Source organism: Miscanthus floridulus, chromosome 4 (genome assembly GCF_019320115.1).
Source record: "Miscanthus floridulus cultivar M001 chromosome 4, ASM1932011v1, whole genome shotgun sequence".
Classification (NCBI taxonomy): Eukaryota; Viridiplantae; Streptophyta; class Magnoliopsida; order Poales; family Poaceae; genus Miscanthus; species Miscanthus floridulus.
The window spans coordinates 113,860,587-113,879,730 of record NC_089583.1 but is presented as its reverse complement, the minus strand read 5'-3'; the positions used below and the strand labels follow the sequence as shown (position 1 = coordinate 113,879,730).

The following is a 19,144-nucleotide window of genomic DNA, read 5'->3' as shown; positions in this document are numbered from 1 at the left end:
CTGTAGCGACGAGACGAGCCGCCACAATTTTCTAAATTTGGCTTTTTTTTTAGAAAATTTATGTTTGATTCTGGGAGACTTAAACTCATCTTTGGACGCTGAAGTCGGTATCAGGACTCATGGCGTCGAGATAATACGTCTCGGCGATATAGATCTTAGCTCCAATGTGCCTGACTATGCATAATAGGACATTCTAGGTGACGTTGACGTGATCAATATCTCGACGTCAGAATAGTGACGCCGAGCATGGATTCAGAGCGCGGTGGAGCGGGCACTGGAGGTCGCTGAGGTAGCTGGTCTGCTAGATCGGGGCCCTACTGAAGTGAAGCGACTGCAGGTTCACAGGGAACAAACAGGGGCTTCTGTTCCAGAAATTAAAGGCCCGATCAAGAGTTCATTGAATGCCAGCAACTCATCATCCAGCTCCATTGCTTACAGCAATAACGACCCATAAGTACCGCTACCACAGTACCAGTTCTGCAAAGATCGATAGATGCGGTAGTAGTAAATCTCAGGATCCGAATGCAGTAACACACTGACCCTGGCCTTCATGTTCATGTGATTTTCCCTTCATCAGATCGATCCCATGCCAATCTGGGATGATGGAGCTTGCCAAAATGTCGGTGAGGTCGCATTCTGGCGCTGCTACTTATAGCCAGGCCCAGGAGAGCAGGCCGGTGTGAAGAGGTCCTAGAAGTAGCATCGTCGTCGGCTCGATGCATGCTTGGTAGCACCACAACCAGGAATCCAGGATGGTGATGAACTGATGATGATTCAATGCTGTTAGGTTTGCACAGTAGGTTACAGTTGCAGGGAGAGATTGAGAGAGAGACTGCAGTTACTGCGCACGTACAGCGGAAATTTAAGCTATGTTTAGTTGGTGAAATAAAATTTTTTAATGTCATATTGAATGTTTTGGATGTCGGAAAGGGGGTTTTTGGATACTAATAAAAAACTAATTACATAGCTCGTCTGGAAACTGCGAGACGAATTTGTTAAGGCTAATTAATCCATCATTAGCGCATATTAGTTACCGTGGCACTTATGACTAATCATGGACTAATTAGTCTTAAAACATTCGTCTCGCGATTTTCAATCAAATTGTGCAATTAGTTTTTTTGTTTATATTTAATACTCTACGTATGTGGCGCAAGATTCGATGTGATAATTTAGGATGAAAATTTTTAGGAACTAAACCGGACCTTAAGCCGCTGCCGCTGGGTTTGTACAGGTTTGGCGCGAACCAGGGGCATGGGATCGATCTGATGAAGGCCAGGGTCAGTGTGTTACTGCAACCGCATCTATCGATCTTTGCAGAACTGGTACTGTGGTAGTGGTACTTACGGGGGTCGTTATTGCTGCAAGCAATGGAGCTGGTAGACAGGTAACAGCTGATGAGTTGCTGGCATTCCATGAAGCGCGTGTTCAGTTGCTACCCAAAATCCAAAAAAGTGCTACAGTACCTATCACATCGAATCTTACGATATGTGTATAGAGCATTAAATGTAGACGAAAAAAAACTAATTGCACAGTTTGGTTGGAAATTACGAGACGAACGTTTTGAGCCTAATTAGTCCATGATTGAACACTAATTGTCAAATAAAAACGAAAATGCTACAATAGCCCAAATTACTAAATTCACCCGACTAAACACACCCGAACTCTTGACCGGGCCTTTAATTTCTGGAACAGATGCCCCTGTCTGTTCCCTGTGATCCTGCAGTCGCTTCACTTCAGTAGGGCCCCGGTCTAGCAGAGCAGCTACCTCAGCGACCTCCGCCGCCTGCTCCACCGCGCTCTGAATTCATGCTCAACGTCAGAATACATGGCGCCGAGGTATCGGTCACGTCAACGCCACCTAGAATGCTCTGCTATACACGGTCAGACATCTCGGAGTCAAGATCTGTGATCTGTGGCGCCGAGACGTGTTACCCTAACGTCATGAGTCCTAACGCTGACCTCAGGGTTAAAGATAAGTTTAAGTCTTCTAGAAAGTTAGACGTAAGTTTTCTTAAAAAACAGACTAAATTGTAAAAAATTAGGACGAGACCAGGGTGCTCAGACACGGCTTCCGGTTCCAGGTCGGTGCCGTTGTCCACCAACGACACCCATCTACGAATCTGCCTCCACCACGAATCCACGATCTAACCCATCAGGAACGAGAAGTGGGGCACACCATCAGGAATGAGAGGTGGGGAGCAAAGCAGGCCGCAGCGGCGCCCGGAGGGAGAGGGACGGTGGTGATTTGGGCGAACAAATTGATCTGCACAGCCCACTGGCGCAGCCCAACCCATTGGTCGGCCAGGGGCGCTGCGGCGTGTTCGGAACGTGCGTGGCGTGGCCGAGGCGAGGCGCCGAGGGCCAAGCGACACGCACGGGCGAGGCGGCCAGCGGTGGGTTGCCCGTGCGGCGGTGCACGAGCTTGTAGCCGTACGTGTGGCGAGCGCGGGGAAGGCAAGACGGTCGGCGTGGCGAGCACGGGTATGGCTGACGGGGGCGCGCGGGCCGGTGTGCGGGGCGTTGAGCTCGTGGCGGCGGCGAGCACGAGTCCAGGCGTCCAGCTGAGGCGGCTTTTACAGTGGTGAGCGAACGGTGGCGTAGATGCAGGGCGGGGGCGCCACCAAACGACATGCGCATGGAGGCAGCGGCCACGAATCTACAGCATTTTTCTCTCACAACAAAACAACTTCAGTCGGTTTATCAGCCAGCTTTAATACCAGCCGAACAGGCCCTAAATGCATGCGTTCGTCGATCCGGACGCCGCGCACCCACTCCGCCTTGCTGCTCCCGCCCACGCCGCTCACACTCGCCTGCGACACTTGCTCCCTTCCGTCACGCGCCTCGCCTGCACGGATTCGCTGCCTCCACCGTGCCGCCCGCCACGGCCGCGCTCCGTCTACCTGTTGCGCCCACCGCCGAGGTCCTCCAATGAGCTTTGCATCGACGACCTCGTCGCCACTCCGTGGCATCGAGCTCCACGCCGATGAGCCTCCATTTACCTAAGCAGCATGTAAATGAGCACACGTTGCAACCGTGTGTTTCATGCGTTTCAGATGTATATTTTATGTGTTTCATCTGAACGTTGCAAAAGTAGTTGTGCAAAGTCATGATATGTGTTGGTCTATAATATAAAGTGTGCTAGCGGTCCTCGAATTTATTCGGCTGTGTCATTACAGTCCCTAAACTCACGAATCGACCGTTTAGGTCCTCAAACATATCGGTATCATCCCGATTCCTAAACTCGCAAATCACTCATTTAGGCCCTCAAACTTATTTGACTGTACCATTTAGGTCCATAAACATGCAAATCATCTGTTTAGGTCCTCCAACTTTTTCAGTTGTGTCAACCCGGTCCCTAAATGTTGTAAATATTGTAAACTTGTAAATTCAATATATATTTATAGAACTATCCCAAAATTATAAGTCTAATTTTGATAACTTGTACTTTAAATTAGAATAAAAGAAATCACCATGTACTTTCTATTTTTAACTATGTAGTTACATGATTAAATAGTCACATATATTTTTATAATAGAAAATACATGATGATTTCTTTTATTCTAATTTAAAGTACATGTTACCAAAAGTCTAACCAAATTAGATTTATAATTTTTGAACAGTTCTATAAATATATATTGAATTTACAAGTTTACAATATTTAGGGACCGAGATGATAGAACTGAATAAGTTTGCGGATCTAAACGGGTGATTCGTAAGTTTACGGACCTAAGCCGAACAACTTTGAGGGCCTAAACGAGCGATTTGAGAGTTAAGGACTAAGATGACACAGATAAATAAGTTTGAGGACTTGAACGATCGATTTGCGAGTTTAGGGACCGGGATGACACAGCCAAACAAGTTCGAGGACCACCGGTGCACTTTACTCATAAAACATATATGCTTATAATGATCTAGAAAGATATGTTGCCCATGCAAGATCATCTCGGAATTTATCCATATTCCGAAGGTGGAGCTATTTTGTTGTACCTCGTTTAGCGCAAAACGGCTCCAAACAGCTTAAAGAGCCTGTGATGAAGTTGTGCCCAACAGGACCTAAAGGTGAGATACGGAGCCCTATTCTCCTAAGGAGTAGTTATAAGGCTGGACCTGTGTGGTTTGAATTCCACTATTCTTGATTTGGAATCTTTCGTAGCTTTTTAGGGGCACCACCGCTGCCCGTCGCCACCGCTCGCTGCGGCCGGACGGTACAGGCCTCGGCGACGGCGGCCGAGCACCCCTCGAATTGCCCGAGATGACGTGAGGGTCCGAGACGATGCGTTGGGTGACCATTGTATTTAGGCACTTGAAGGAGAATATGAAGAAGAGGTTTACATGAAATGCATATGGAAAGCATATGAAGAAGTAATTTTGTGTCACTTGGAGGGTAGAGCTTGAAATGTTACTACTTGCTCCATGATATTTTTTTTTGCGACCGGGGAATATAGTTTGTTTTTCATTAAGAGGAGTGAATCATAGCTGTTAGAGAACCCTCATAGCACAGATTACAAACCACCAAGCTAGTGATGAATGACCTGGAATAAACATAGGAAGAGAGAAAGAAGGGGAAATTGCAATTGCCCTCAACACCCAAGACCTACAACCGAGCCTGCAACAAAAGAATCAACGCAAAGGTTCACCTACAAGATAGACAAAGTCATGGTGGCAAAGCATCCACCCATAGAGCAAAGCATCCATCGGTGAAGACCAAACAAAGTGAGCCCACACGCTCTCAGCAACAGCATCTACGAGACTTGCTCCATGATAATGTTCTCACGTGTTCGCTTATGCTGAAATTTGACTTATGCTAATGCTTATGTTGAAATATTGTAAAAGAAAAACACTATTCTATGGCTGAAAAGTAGCTCTCAAGATATGTTGAGCAGGTAATCACTGAAAGCTTAATCTAGCCCAGGCTCTGGTAATAGTAAGTTGGATCTTGGCGACGCACAAAGCATATTTGTGGAGGCAATAATCAATGTCACATCACATGCCCTCACGTTCATATAATCATATATCGCAACCCTGACAGCACGAATCATATATCGCAACCCTGACAGCACGATGGTCGGACTCTTGTGTAGTATAGTATTAGTATAAATGGATTCAGTTCGTCCGTCCAGATTGGTCGCTCGCTGGGTCGCAGCCTCACTTAGAGACTCAGTCACAGCAGGGCCCTGATCCGGTCGCCCTCGGTCTGGACATGCGCCCTGGTGACCTCCGCGACGCTCCGGCAGCCGCAGAGCGCCATGGCCAGCTCCAGCTCTTTGTTGAGCATCTCGATCACGTGCCTCGCACCGGTTTCCCCGCGCGCCGCCAGCCCGTAGAACACTGGCCTCCCCACCTGCAAACGCACGCGCTCATCCTCGTCAGAACGAACGAACCAACCAACCAACTGTCCACGTTTCGGTTCCTCTTCCGAAACTGCCCGTGCATGCCCAGCAAGTCCTTGCTCGGCGAGAGGAGAGGAGCTGCGTACGTACGTACCATGACTGCCTTGGCGCCCAGCGCCAGCGCCTTCAACACGTCGGTGCCCCGCCGGACGCCACCGTCCCCCAGCACCAGCACGGCCCCCACCACCGCCTTAACCACCTGCAATGCAGCACACAACACGACACCCCGACGACCCCGGAGGCCCTTTGTCAGTTTATAGCCGCTACCGCCGCACGTCGCAATAACAGCACGCCCACTGTCCCACACATGCAATGATGCAGCGATCGGGTTCTGTTAGAATTGATCTCATCCGTCTTGACCCAACGGTTGAGACGGACCCCTTGACCGCATCTTAATCGGGGACGTTCAGCCATCTAGTGGCTGGTGGGCCCCCGTCGCACAGTGCCTATAAAGAGGAGGTGGGGCAAACGGCTCTTGACACGAGGTTCACCGCTACAGTAACAACCCCACTGTCCTAACCCTAATTCGATCCAGAGGGAGGCACTGCCAGCGACGGGAAGCACCGCCAGCATCTTCACCATTGCCCCTGCACCACCCCGACGTCCACGCCGCTACCGGGACGTCACTGCTATCTCTTCACCATCACTGGACGTCTACGACTTCACCACCACCACCACGGTGAGAACCACGGTGGACTCCTCCTCCAAGACTGACGGTCAGATACCTCTGCACCTCTCTCTCTCTCTTCCTCTAGTCACCCTTTCTAGTTCGTGTCCCAAGATCATCCACTTATTTATTCCGAAAAGAATAGAAATCACCCTCTGATCTACACCTAGATGGTCCAAAGTAATAACATTGGTATCAGAGCGGGTTCCGTGTAGATCGAGTAGGAAAAACAAAGATGAAGAACCGAATTCGACTCGGAAAAGTGAACCCAAACCCTAACCCTAAAGAAATTGGACGGTCCGGGGAAGTCTTACCAGGGCTTCCCCGCCGCCGTCACTACCGCCTCACGCGGGATGGAGCACCCGCCGCCGGCTTGCTGACGCACGGGAAGAGAATCAAAAGAACAGAAAAGAAAGAACGGATTAGATCCTTCGGATCTGAGCAGATAGAAGGGGTTCCTTAACCCTAACCCTAAACGGGTGAAGATAGAAGGGGCTCGGCCTCAAGACCGCTTGATCCGAACCCTAAACCCGTGACTCAAACTCGGGGACGAAGAATAGGAACCGAAACCCTAACGCTAATCCCCAAATCGGTGGAATCAGAACCAAAAGAGAACGAGAACCAAAGAAGGGGAAAAGGGGAAGAGGGAAACCCAGAGAGTCTACCTCGCCGTCGTGCAGAACGGCGCGCGGGGAAAAGAGGGCCGAACTCGGGGGGAGCTGTTCGCCGAAACTGGCCTCAGGGGCGCCGTGGCCAGGCCGCTCGACGGCGACGCGCTCACCCGCTGGGGAGCGCGCACACTGGCGAGGGGGCGGCGACGGCGCTGGGGCTCTATGCTCGCTCTCGTCGTCGTCGCTCTTGTTTGCTCGCTCGGTGCTGCTGCGCTGCGAAGAGAGAGAGAGAGAGGGCCGAAGAGAATGAGGTTAGGGTTTTCCTCGGGGGCGCGCGGCGTCGGCGTTTTATCCGAGCGAAATGCGCGCTCGGCCGTCGGATCGGCGCTGATGGCCGAGATCGAACGGGCCAGTGTCGCGGCCCAGGCGGAGCTTTGCCGGCCCAGGCCCACGTTGCGGCCTGGGTGCGGCTTGCGCGCGCGCGGAGTGGTGGGCCGAGCCGGTTTTTGCTGGTTATTGGGCCAAAACAGTCAGAATGAGCCCGCGAGCCGATTTTTTGTTTTTTCTTTTTTTTCCAGAAGATTGAAAAATGAAAATTGGCTCAAAAGAAATTAGAAAAGTGATTTTCCCTGTGGGTAAAATTCAAGAAAATAAGTTTTTTTTTTCCGCTGCGAAGTTAAAGTTTATTATCTTCTCATTAAATTCGAACCAACGGGAGAATTTAATTTGAAGAGCAGTTGTAGTTATTCAGTAAATGATGAAAAGTTAATCCTCCGGTTAAAATTGAAACCAAAGAGAAAAAAATTAATTGGAGGAATAATCGATTGATAGTTAAAGTTAAATTATGGTATTGTTATTTTCTGACCAACGTTGATGATAACAATATTATAATTCTATGAGTTCTACGTTTAAAATTTAAATCTCTGATGAATTTTGCATCAAAGTGACCAATTTTTCAGAGAAAAGATAAAGATCAAGAAATGCTCTTAAACTAGATAAATGTATTTTCATGTTTTCGCTGAAATGAAGTTGATTGTCTTCTAATTAAATTCGAACCAACGGGAGAATTTAATTCTGAGGAGCAGTTCTATGTTTTTAAGATTATTGAGGTTCTATACATTAATTCTATTTCTGCCCAACGGTGATGTGGAATTAATGTAGAAGAATGATGTTTTATTCTATTTCTGCCCATCGGTGATATAGAATAAAACATAAAGATTTCAAAGTTTAATGAGCATTATTGTTGAATATTTTTTCAGACAAAAGACTTCCGTACTTTCATTCTTGAAGGCAGTAAGAGAAATGAGCTGGGTACTTGTGACTTAGATGATGAAATGTCTAAGGGCAAATTATGTATGAAAGAATGCCATTACTTAAGGGATTGTGTTCTCTTTAAAGAATGGCTTCAAAAGAAAAGAATTCTAGAATATTGATACAAGAAAAGAGATAGATCAATGAGAGTCTTCATTGAGAAATGTCTTTTATGTACTCTCTGTGAAGAAGAATTTATTTCAGTTTCACTTATGAGAGTTGTAAAAGTCATATACATATTTAATTTGACCAACATTAGATTAAACATGTGTGTTAAAAGAATATTCGGATTTATTTCTGAATTTGATGATTGAACACGAGCCAATCCTGGCATTTATGTCCATTTAAGGGAATTATCTCGCATGACGGTAAAAGTTTGTGATAGTACCCACATGACGGGAAAAGTTTGAGAAAATACCCACATGATAGGGTAAAGTTGGCATAGTACTTATCCCACATGGCGGGAGGAGGATGTGATGACTCATGTGCTCTAAAGAAATATCTCGCACATGGAGAGAAGTTTGGGATAGCTCTTATGCTATCCTAGTATTGACCGTACACTTTGAATGTGTCATGGTCATTAAGTACTCAATGAGTTTAGGAACAAAAGAAAGTTGCATGTGAACCAAAAGATAAGAATGATATGCAAGTGTGACTTGCAGAAGTATTGATAATAATAGACTATGTTGAGTTTTGAAGTGTAATGAGGAAAATATACTCCCATACGAATTTTGTTTGCATGATATAATCATGTGAATAAAGTAAGTAATCAAAGTTTTCTCATTCACAAGAGTTCTAAATGTTTCGAAATTATGGTAGAAAAGTTCATACCACATTTCGAGGGGGAGAAATGTAAGATTAATTAAGAAAGACAATTAAGAAAGAAACTTCCCTATACTTCAGATAATGCAATGCATACTATGCATTGAAGGTAAAAGTAATCTATAAAAATGTGATCGTTGAGGGAGTAAGATGGTCATAATAACGATACCCCTAAAGTAAAGAAATAGCTAAATTCCTGAATCTTTTACAATTCCAATAGGAAGATAGCATAGTCGGCTAGTATTCATACTGGATGAGTTCAGAGTTATCAAGGCAGTGCTAAACGCGTCATATGAGTTTTTAGCAGATTAAACCCAAAATAAGAAATTTGAAGATACACCATCTTTACAGAAGATAGAGTAATCTGGGAGAGCATGGTATGTAGATACCTAAGGCTTGAATAGAAGTGGGATTACATATCCACTGCAGTGTTTTAGAGCAACAAATTGCTTCATACATGTTGATGTTGTATGACATATACAACACCTGATGTTAGCTCTTAAAGAAGATGAATAAGTAAATAAGGATCTTGTGATACAGGAGGCTATAGAACAATAGCATTTTGGCAATGAAGAGTAACAATAGCCCCATATGAAAGAAGTGCCACGAGGCCCCAGAAGGTCTCAAAGAATAAGAAAATCAGATATTTCTGGTGACTAAAGAGTCAATGTTAAGAAAGAAATTCAAATGAAGGGTAATTCCAACTCATTTGAAAAAAGGCCATGAGAGGCGTTCACTCGTCTAAATGGCAAGAAGCAAAGAAAGATAAAATAAAATCGATAAATACCAACGATGTTTGGGACTTAGAAGAAACTCTCAATGGAGCCAAAACAGTAGGCTGTAATGGGCCTGCAAGACAAATGTGACTCCAAAGGGAATATGGAAAGTTATAAAGGACCACTTGTGGCGAAATGATTCACACAAAGAGAAGGAATAGATTATAATGAACATGCAAGGATTCTTTTAGAATCATAATGGTGTTAGTGGCACGTTACGATTTATAGTAACATCAGAAGGATGTAAAGTCACATTCCTCAACGGGGATTTGTATGGAAAAGTTTACATGGCATAACTCAAAATGTTTTGTCGTGGAAGGAAAAGAACGTAAGGGATGTTGTCTAAAGAAATCCATTTATGGATTAAAGCAAGCTTCAAAACATTGGTACTTGAAGTTTGACAGTACAATAAGAAAGTTTGGGTTTAAAGGGAATGTAGAGGACAATTGTATTTATGCAAAGTTTAAACATGGGAAATTTATTTTCCTAATCCTACATGTGGGTAGCACCTTACTCGCTAGTAGTGGTGTTAATCTACTGTTGGAGAAGAAACAATTCTTGTCCTCAAGTTTAAATGAGAATGATCTTGGTAAAGCGTCATTCGTTCCAGAAATTGGAACTTACCGAGACAAAAGGAAAAGGGGTATTAGAACTATCTCAAGTGTATACTTAGAGAAGATTATAAAGAAATAAAGTATATATGTAAATAAACCGGCGTCTGTTCCTATAGTCAAGGGTAATAGTTTTGGAAACTTTCAGTGTTCCAATAACCAATGTGAGATCGAAAGGACGTCATATATGCTTCAGCTGTTGAAAGCTTAATGAGTGCTTATAAGTAAGAACTTACCCTGACATAGTTCATGTATCCGGAATGTTTTGGCAGAAGTCCAGTTCAGATATAGATCACTGGAATGGAGTTGAGAATGTTTTATAATTGTGCAAAGATTTATAGGCCTCATGGTGAGTAAGAAAGAATAAGTACTCTCAAATAGTTGTAGGTACAAATGTTAAATTTTGACGAGATGTTTAGTGAAATCCACATAGTAGCTAACACCCGCAATTGGAGTTTTATTGTGGAAAAGCTCCAAAGAAACAGTTGTGGTGTCATCAAATATGCATACCCACAGTATAGCTTGTTATGAGGCTTAAGGACAGGCGAAATGGTTAAAAGAACTTATACCCAGAATTGATAATGGTATACAACAGCAATAACCATCTAAATAGTTCGCTCCCATAACAACGGGTCAAGTGTGGTGCCAAACACATTGACGTTAAAGTTATACGTTGTGAAGGAGAAAGTCCGGAATCATACTAAAAGTATTAAAGTAACAGGCAAGTGCTTGCGGATCCGCGTACAAAAGACTTACCACCCAGTGTGTTTAGAGAACACACAATCGACATGAGTTTATGGTATAGCCTATGATTTCCGGACAATAAAGGGCCCAAAAGTTAAAGAATCTGTTTCAGAACAGAGATGTGTATTGTAGCTGTTAAGTCTATCGACGATTGACCGTGACGATGAAGCATGCTCTATGCACTAATCTATGATGGAACAAATAAAAGTGAAAGGGATTAAAGTCAAAGTTCAAAGTTAAAGTATGAGTTGAGATCAAGGGGGAGAATGTTAGAATTGATCTCATCCGTCTTGACCCAATGGTTGAGACGGACCCCTTGACCGCGTCCTAACCGGGGACGTTCAGCCATCTAGTGGCTAGTGGGCCCCCGTTGCATAGTGCCTATAAAGAGGAGGTGGGGCAAACGGCTCTTGACACGAGGTTCACCGCTACAGTAACAGCCCCACTGTCCTAACCCTAATCCGATCCAGAGGGAGGCACTGCCAGCGATGGGAAGCTTGGCCACCTCCCCTGAAATGAACATTTAACCAAGGGTTGTGGAGATACATAGCAGGTTTTATCATTTAAAACTTGGATGACTTGATATTGTACCTTCTGGATTTGCTAATTATTGGTGATGGCATATTATATCCTAATAAGCTTGTTGACATGTCTATCTTGCTTACATCTATAAGGTCTCGTGGCCGTAACCTGTATAATCGATGCCAAAAAGTAAGGACCCACTTCTTAATGAGGTTTAAAAGTATTGGTGAGGCGAACAATACAGAATTCTTCCATACGCTGCAATATTCTACCTCAGTGTATACTCATCCTCTGCTCCCCCGTTGATATAATCATAGTGCATCTTTGGTAGTGCTTTCTTGGCGAGTTCTTGGTATTCCCGGACATTAACTGGTAGATTATCCTCCATTCTGCTTCATTAAATTGTTAAAAAGGTCATTCTTATGTTGCAAATATATCTATTACAGTTACAGTCATACGTTAGGTTCAAAATTTTAGAAAATTAGGCTACAAAATGTTCCTTTTTCAGTACAGGCACTAAAACATGTCAATTTGGACACATACAAAACCTTAGGATACTTGCATGCTTCAATAATAACGACTAGAGTAATATAGTCATTTTACTTCTAGCCTTTTATTTGGAATGGAAGATTACCACTTTGCATTGTTCCTCAATTGTTCAAACTAGTTCAAAACTAGGTAAATGCTAGAGTTAAGCAAAGTAGATTGACCTGAAGTTTTACAATATAAATTTTCTCTAAGAGTGCCCAATAGATAAGGAGGAATATCTACATACTAGGCATCAGAAGAAGATTTAAGATAACCAAACATGTGTGGCCAAACTACTATTTTTGGTATAAAATGTAAAATTCCTGCTGCCTCATCTTTGCCAACCGTATCCCCTCACAACCCTTCTAAGAAACACTAGGACATGTTCATTTAACCGAAACAATTGAGCCCTACTAGAAATGCAAATGAAAGATAAAACCAAACTACCATATGTACACGGAATACAGCAATAAGTACCATGTGACAAAACTAGCATCAACGTATTTAAGTGAACTCAAAATTTATGAATCAGTTTCGATGAAGCCAGCAGATTCTAGTATTGCAACTGAAAATTTCAACCATCAGATGTGAAAGGACATACTGACTAATTGATCTACATATGTTTTCACTTTTCAGTGAAGACATTGCGTTCCAATTTGCAGTTTTAGGTGGAGTAGTTATGTACTGCAAAAATAACTACTGCGGATCATACTTTGTAGCGACTCTGGCTAGAGCTAGACACAACAATGCACAGACAACAAAAGGCAGCAAAGTGGATTTCTACTCTTGATCTGTAACAACAGTGGGCAATGAAGGAGAAACGAGAAAACTCAAATGACTCTGAAATCACTGTTCAGATCTAGTATCGGTCCTACTCATCACAACTGAAACATAACTCAATCTGTTCAGCATTCATCACACTTCATTATTCAGAAGTGCGCTGGCATGCTAAATACATGTAAATGCATGCTGCCCTTTGATGTATTTATGTATGCTACTCCTATGTCACAATCATACAGACTTAGTTAGGGAATATTCCAATTTTCACAATAGACGTTCCCTCCCCACATAAATGATAACTTGATAAGATGCGCCCATAGCACCTATTCTTTCTAAACTTTGAATTAATCTCTTCTCTGTCTTTAAGGACGAGTAAGACTGCTATAGCTGAAACCCATGCCGTCACTGAAGTTTCCAGAATTCTTCTCTTCAAAAAACACTTAAGCTTTCAGATACATATATCTAAGTTAGGACCAAACATACTGCTATCTTCTGCTGCAAAGGTTAAATAAACTGAGATAGTCAGAATACTAAGAATCTGCAGGACTAAAAAGTACAGGGAAGTCCAGATTGTCCTACCTTCTTCGGTTAGGACACGTATTTCATTGAGAGGAAGTAGAGTTTGAAGTACACAACCGGCCAATAGTAATCCCACGATTACCACCGACCCAACACCTAACACCGAAAAAGAAGAGCAGCTCCTATTACAACAGATTGTCTTACTTGAGCACTCATCAGCCTGTTCGGTTGACTGGTTCGTATCGTTGCTGATTCGTGAAGAAGTACTGCTAGCTAGTTTGTGTGAGAGAAAAATACTGTTCCGACTGAAAATTTACGATCGTTTACGACAAGTCACAGCCAAACGAACAGGCTAATGAGTGATGTAGCGCTTATTAGAAGACCAACACAACTGAAAGATATTTTTCTGAAGAAATCACAACCGAACGGGTGCCCCACTGAATTCAAGACAGCCCCCATATCTGGGGGAATGCCGGATATAGACGCGGATTGTACAAAATTGGCAGGCCGTCTAGTATGGCAATCCCTTTTATTGCTTACAGTTGGGGAGCATTCAAGATTTGCAGCAGCATCTAACATGGCCATCCACCTAGGGTTCGGCGGAAATCAAGAAGATGCACACAGGCTTTCGCCACATGGTCGGAACACAAAACTGAGAGAAAATTCCTCATACATGACTACATGAGTGAATTGAAGAAGGAATAGTCAGCCGCAGCGCCATACCTCTAGGGACTTGGGGGAGGAAGGACCGCAGTCAAGGATGGCAGAAAGATGAGTGAAAGGCAGCAGCTTCAGAAACTCAGGTAGAGGACAAGGCCAGTGGTGGCCACATCCTGATCCTGCACCCAGAATCAAAAGTGACAGCAATGCTTCACCAACCACTCTACCCTTTTCCCTAACAGGCCATCAAAATAATAAATCTCCTACTTGTTCGTCCAAAGTCCTCATTTTTTAGGTACCGTGCCTGGTTTTGTTATGTCCAAGTTGCCTGTTATTTTTTTAACTCTGAGTCTGCTGGTCCCTCGGCTTCCCTGCAAAAGTAAGCAGTAGCACACTCACTCACTATGTCTAAAGATAGAAGAAGATATTGAAAACAGCTTACACATAGCATAAGTTCAACGGTGGCCGAAAGCTCTACTTCTAGATGTGGCAAAGTGAACTAATTTGTTATATTGCCTTGGCATAGTATATATACAGGTGCTTGATACTTCTACCAATTACGTAATTGTTGGTGAGTACATCAACTACCTACTCTAAGGTAAACTAATTACCTGCTTCTAAAGTATACCAACTACCTACTCCTAAAGTAGCAAGCTTAGCTCAGCCATCTCTATACTACATGGCTAAAATAAATCATTCCTACTCCCTTATTGCAACAGCAACAGGGACTGGACAACTAAGCCGACCGGTTCAAATGGGGAGCAGCAGATTATGTCTTACAGTTTTTTCCTAATCCTACTGCTAACCTGATGTATTGACCTCAACCATGACAATCATCTTCCTCAGCTCCATAAACTGCAGGCGTCCGAGTGACTTGGTGAGGATGTCAGCGACCTGTCTGCCGGTCTCGACGAACTCGTTGACGATCTGCCCTCTATCGATGCAGTCCCGAAAAAAGTGGAACTTGATGTCGATGTGCTTGCTCCGGTCGTGGAGGACAGGATTCTTGGCGAGGGCGATGGTGGGCTGGTTGTCCACCATCAGAACTGGCAGGTGAGCTTCCTCATTGGTTAACTCGCCCAGCAGCCGGCAAAACCAGACAGCCTGGCACGCCGCCGTGGCTGCTGCGACGTACTCCGTCTCACATGTCGACAGCGCCACGATCTTTTGCTTCAGCGACTGCCAAGCAATGGGGGCCGCTCCAAGGAAGACGAGCATGCCGGAGGTGCTCTGTCGCCCATTAATGTCGCCCGTCATATCCGTATCACTGAAGATAGTGAGCTCCGGCTCACCTTCCTTTGCCTTGAGGGGTGCCTCACTGAAGACCGTGAGCCGCAGCCCACCATTGCTGTCACTTTTGGGGAAGATGATCGCTTGATCGAACGTTCTCTTGGCATAGCACAGTAACCTCTTCACTGTCGATAAGTGATCCTCTCATGGGTCCATGAAACGGCTGACGTACCTGACCGCGAACGCGATGTCCGACCAAGTATGCGTGAGGTAACGTAGCCTGCCGACGATGCTCCGGTAGCGCATCGCGTCCACATTCGCCGCCGTGCTGTGCTTGGACAGCTTCAACCGCTCCTTCATTGAAGTTGCGCACGACTTGCACTTCGTCATGTTGCTGCGCTCCAGTAGCTTCTCCGCATAGACACGCTGGCTCAGGGAGATGTGCTCCTTCCCCTGCCTCACCTTAATACCGAGGTAGTAGGAGAGCATGTCGAGATTGTTTATTTTTAAACGAGCAGCCATCTCGCGCTTGAAGTCGTCAATGTCCTTCGCCCACGCTCCAGTGACGATAAAGTCATCCTCATACACGTCGACAACGAGCTCCTTCTTCCCCCATCGCCGCATGTAGAGCGCGTGCTGCGTAGCGCAGTGAATGAACCCAAGCTCGTCCAAAGTGGCGTTGAGCTTAGCGTTCCACGCCCGAGGGCCCTGCCACAGCCCATAGAGCGTCTTGCTAAAAGGTCCTAATGGCTAGAGGGGGTGAATAGCCTATTAAGAATTTCTACAACAACACTTAACAAACCGGTTAAACAATTATGAGGCGAAGCACGTGTTGCGCTAGCCTACTAAAAATGTAAGCCACCTACCATAATTCTAGCTGCTATAGTTTCTAACCACACATTAGCTATGTCACTACACTAAGTTAGTGTGCTCTCAAAGGTTAACTAAAGAGCCACACTAACCAAACTAACAAGCTCTCACAACTAGCTATATTAAAGAGCTTGATAATTAGTTTACGATAATGTAAAGAGAGAGAGCAAGATGGTTATACCGTCGAGTCTAGAAATGAACCAATCAATCACAAGAATCAATATCAATAAAGACCAGTTACCTCAGAATCAAATGATGACATAATAATTTTTTTACCGATGTTCACTTGCTTGCCGACAAGATGGTCCTTGTTGTGGCGATTCACTCACTTGGAGGTTCATGCGCTAATTGGCATCACACGCCAAACCCTCAATAGGGTGCCACACAACCAACACAAGATGAGGATCACATAAGCCATGAGCAATTCACTAGAGTATTTTTTACCTCTCCACCGAGGAAAGGTAAAGAACCCCTCACAATCACCAAGATCGAAGCCGAAGACAATCACCAACCTCCGCTCGACGATCCTCGCTACTCTAAGTCATCTAGGTGGCAGCAACCACCAAGAGTACCAAGTGAATCCCACAGCAAAACATGAACACCAAGTGCCTCTAGATGCAAACACTCAAGCAATACACTTGGATTCACTCTCAATTTCATAAAGATGTTGAATCTATGATGAAAATGAGTTAGAGGGCTTTGGCTAAGCTCACAAGGTTGCTATGTCAATGCAAATGGTCAAGAGAGTGAGCTTGAGCCGACCATGAGGTTTAAATAGAAGCTCCACGAAATAGAGTCATTATACTTCTTCACTAGGCATTGCTCGGGGTGATCGGACGTACCCTGCCAGCGTCCGGTCAACGGATGGCTGCCACGTCATCCCTCTCTTCAAATACTGAGCGCCCGATCCCAATGATCAAGTGATGACAGGACGCAACATAGTGCCATGACCGAACGTAGGACCCCAACGTCTAGTCACTTCTAGTAAGGTTCCAGCTATGACCTATCGCGTCAGTTTGATCATGATCGGACGTAGGACCCCAGCGTCCGGTCATTTCTAGTAACACTCCACTCGTGACCGAACGCATCCGGTCATGCCCGATCGGACTCACCCAGCGTCCGGTCACTTATCGTTTCCTCTATGCACTGCCATATCAGCAGGACTGAACACAGCCAGCCAGCGTCTGGTCATGAAGTGACCTAGCATCCGGTCGAAGACCGACGCCAGCGTCTTCACTGCTTCCACTGACCGGACGCTCTGGTCCAATTGAGACCAGCCTCTGATGCACTCTGTGAAATCCTATCTTTTCTACACGGGCAGACACTCCACCGGTGAAGTTTCTTACCCTTGCTCAAATATGTCATCCACTAAGTGTATCACCTTGTGCACATGTGTGTTAGCATATTTTCACAAATATTTTTAAGGGTGTTAGCATTCCACTAGATCCTAAATGCATATGCAATGAGTTAGAGCATCTAGTGGCACTTTGATAACTGCATTTCGATACGAGTTCCATCCTTTTTAATAGTATGGCTATCGAACCTAAATATGATCACACTCGCTAAGTGTCTTGATCACTGAAACAAAATGGCTCCTAAAATTTATACATTTGTCTTGAGCCTTTTGTTTTTCTCTTTCTTCTTTTTAAGTCCAAACACTTGATCATCACCATCATCATGTTATGATCTTTATTTGCTTTGCCACTTAGAATGTGCTACCTATCTCATGAACACTTTGATAAACTAGGTTAGCACTTAGAGTTTCATCAATTCACCAAAACCAAACTAGAGCTTTCACTTGCACAGCTTGAGCACCTTGTGCTCAACGCCCTTGATGGTGAAGCCCAGAGCTTGCTTGACAAAGACCGTCTCTGCGAGCTCGCCGTTGAGGAACGTAGACTTAACATCGAGGTGGTGGATGTGCCAATCCTTCGCTACTGCCATGGCCAATAGAAGACGAATGGACTCGATTTGCGCCACCAAAGCAAAGACTTCCTCAAAGTTGATGCCCTCATGCTGCACGAAGTCGCGGGCAACGAGCCGAGCCTTGTACTTGACAATGGCGTCGTGCTCTTCTCGCTTCACCTTATAGACCCACTTCAAGCCGATCGACTTGCAGCCCACCGATAGATCTACCAGCTCCCATGTGCCATTGTCCTCAATGGCCTTTATCTCTTCCAACATCACTCGTCGCCTATTAGCGTCGTGTTCAACCACTACAAATGTCGGTGGCTCCTCGGCACTAACAAGGAGCAGCTCTAGATCGTTGAGCAGCCAACTCGCTAGGCTTGTGGCCCCTATATTGCCGATGATGTTGTCCAGCCTATGGAAACGCACCTTCTCGCCATCATGGAAGGCATCCACAAACTCACTGATGTCGCTTGGAGGGGAGGTGAACTCGATTGGTGGTTCCCAGTCTTCCTGTTCTGCTAGAGTGGTCGGCATCGCTGCTGGACCGCTCGGCACCACCACCGGAGTGGTTGGCATCACTGCTGGACCACTCGGCACCACTTTCTGGAGTGGTTGGATCTACTGCTGGAGCGGTCGGCACCACTCCTAGAGTGGTCGGCTCCACTGCTAGAGTGCTTAGCACTGCTGCTGAAGTGCTCGGCACCCCCTCTAGAGTGGTCAGCATTGCTGCTGGACCGCTCGGCATCACTCCTGGAGTGGTCGGCACCTCTTCTCTAGCGTCTCCACCACCATGGATGACTAAGTGTTCGACGATGAAGGTGTTGTTCAAGCTGCTAGCTTTCCCAGTGTTCGGACCCTCCCAGTCCTAGGCCGCCATCTCATCGAACATCACATCTCTAGAGATCACCACCTTGCCTCTCTTGGGATCATAGAGTCGATACGCCTTGATGCCCTTCTTGTAGCCCAGGAGCACCATCGGCGTACTCCTGTCTTCTAGCTTACCAAGGTGAGGCTTGGCGTTCTTCACATGGCCAACGTAGCCAAATATCCTGAGGAGGACACATTCGGCCTGTGTCCATGCCAAGCCTCGAATGGCGTCTTGCCCTTCAGGGCTTTGGTGGGTGCACAGTTGAGGATGAACACCGCTATGGTCACCGCCTCTCCCCAAAACTTTGTCGTCAAGCTTTTGGCC

The 19,144-nt window shown here is 45.3% G+C and overlaps 2 protein-coding genes across 6 annotated transcripts; both read right to left on the bottom strand.

Moving 5' to 3' along the window:
* Positions 1 to 2,178: 2,178 nt before the first annotated feature.
* LOC136549122 (uncharacterized) lies at positions 2,179 to 2,631 on the bottom strand. The gene has a single exon (XM_066540411.1). It carries the CDS (start codon positions 2,629 to 2,631, stop codon positions 2,179 to 2,181), a length of 453 nt encoding a protein of 150 aa, XP_066396508.1.
* A 2,244-nt stretch (positions 2,632 to 4,875) lies between these two features.
* LOC136550382 (peroxisomal (S)-2-hydroxy-acid oxidase GLO4-like) lies at positions 4,876 to 14,197 on the bottom strand. 5 transcript variants are annotated; one of them, XR_010782265.1, is made up of 4 exons: positions 13,822 to 14,197; positions 11,727 to 11,843; positions 5,485 to 5,589; positions 5,308 to 5,341 (listed from the first exon to the last, which is right to left on the bottom strand). XR_010782265.1 is itself a non-coding variant. In XM_066541937.1 (3 exons), the coding sequence occupies exons 1-3, from the start codon at positions 10,437 to 10,439 to the stop codon at positions 5,162 to 5,164; spliced, it is 300 nt and encodes a 99-aa protein (XP_066398034.1). In that variant the 5' UTR covers positions 10,440 to 10,484; the 3' UTR covers positions 4,876 to 5,161. The 5 variants fall into 5 exon arrangements, 1 of the variants encoding a protein (XP_066398034.1); XM_066541937.1 differs by lacking the exons at positions 11,727 to 11,843; positions 13,822 to 14,197 and adding an exon at positions 10,425 to 10,484 and having other exon boundaries at positions 4,876 to 5,341; XR_010782263.1 differs by lacking the exons at positions 5,308 to 5,341; positions 5,485 to 5,589; positions 11,727 to 11,843 and adding exons at positions 12,809 to 13,257; positions 13,342 to 13,437 and having other exon boundaries at positions 14,005 to 14,197.
* Positions 14,198 to 19,144: the final 4,947 nt, after the last annotated feature.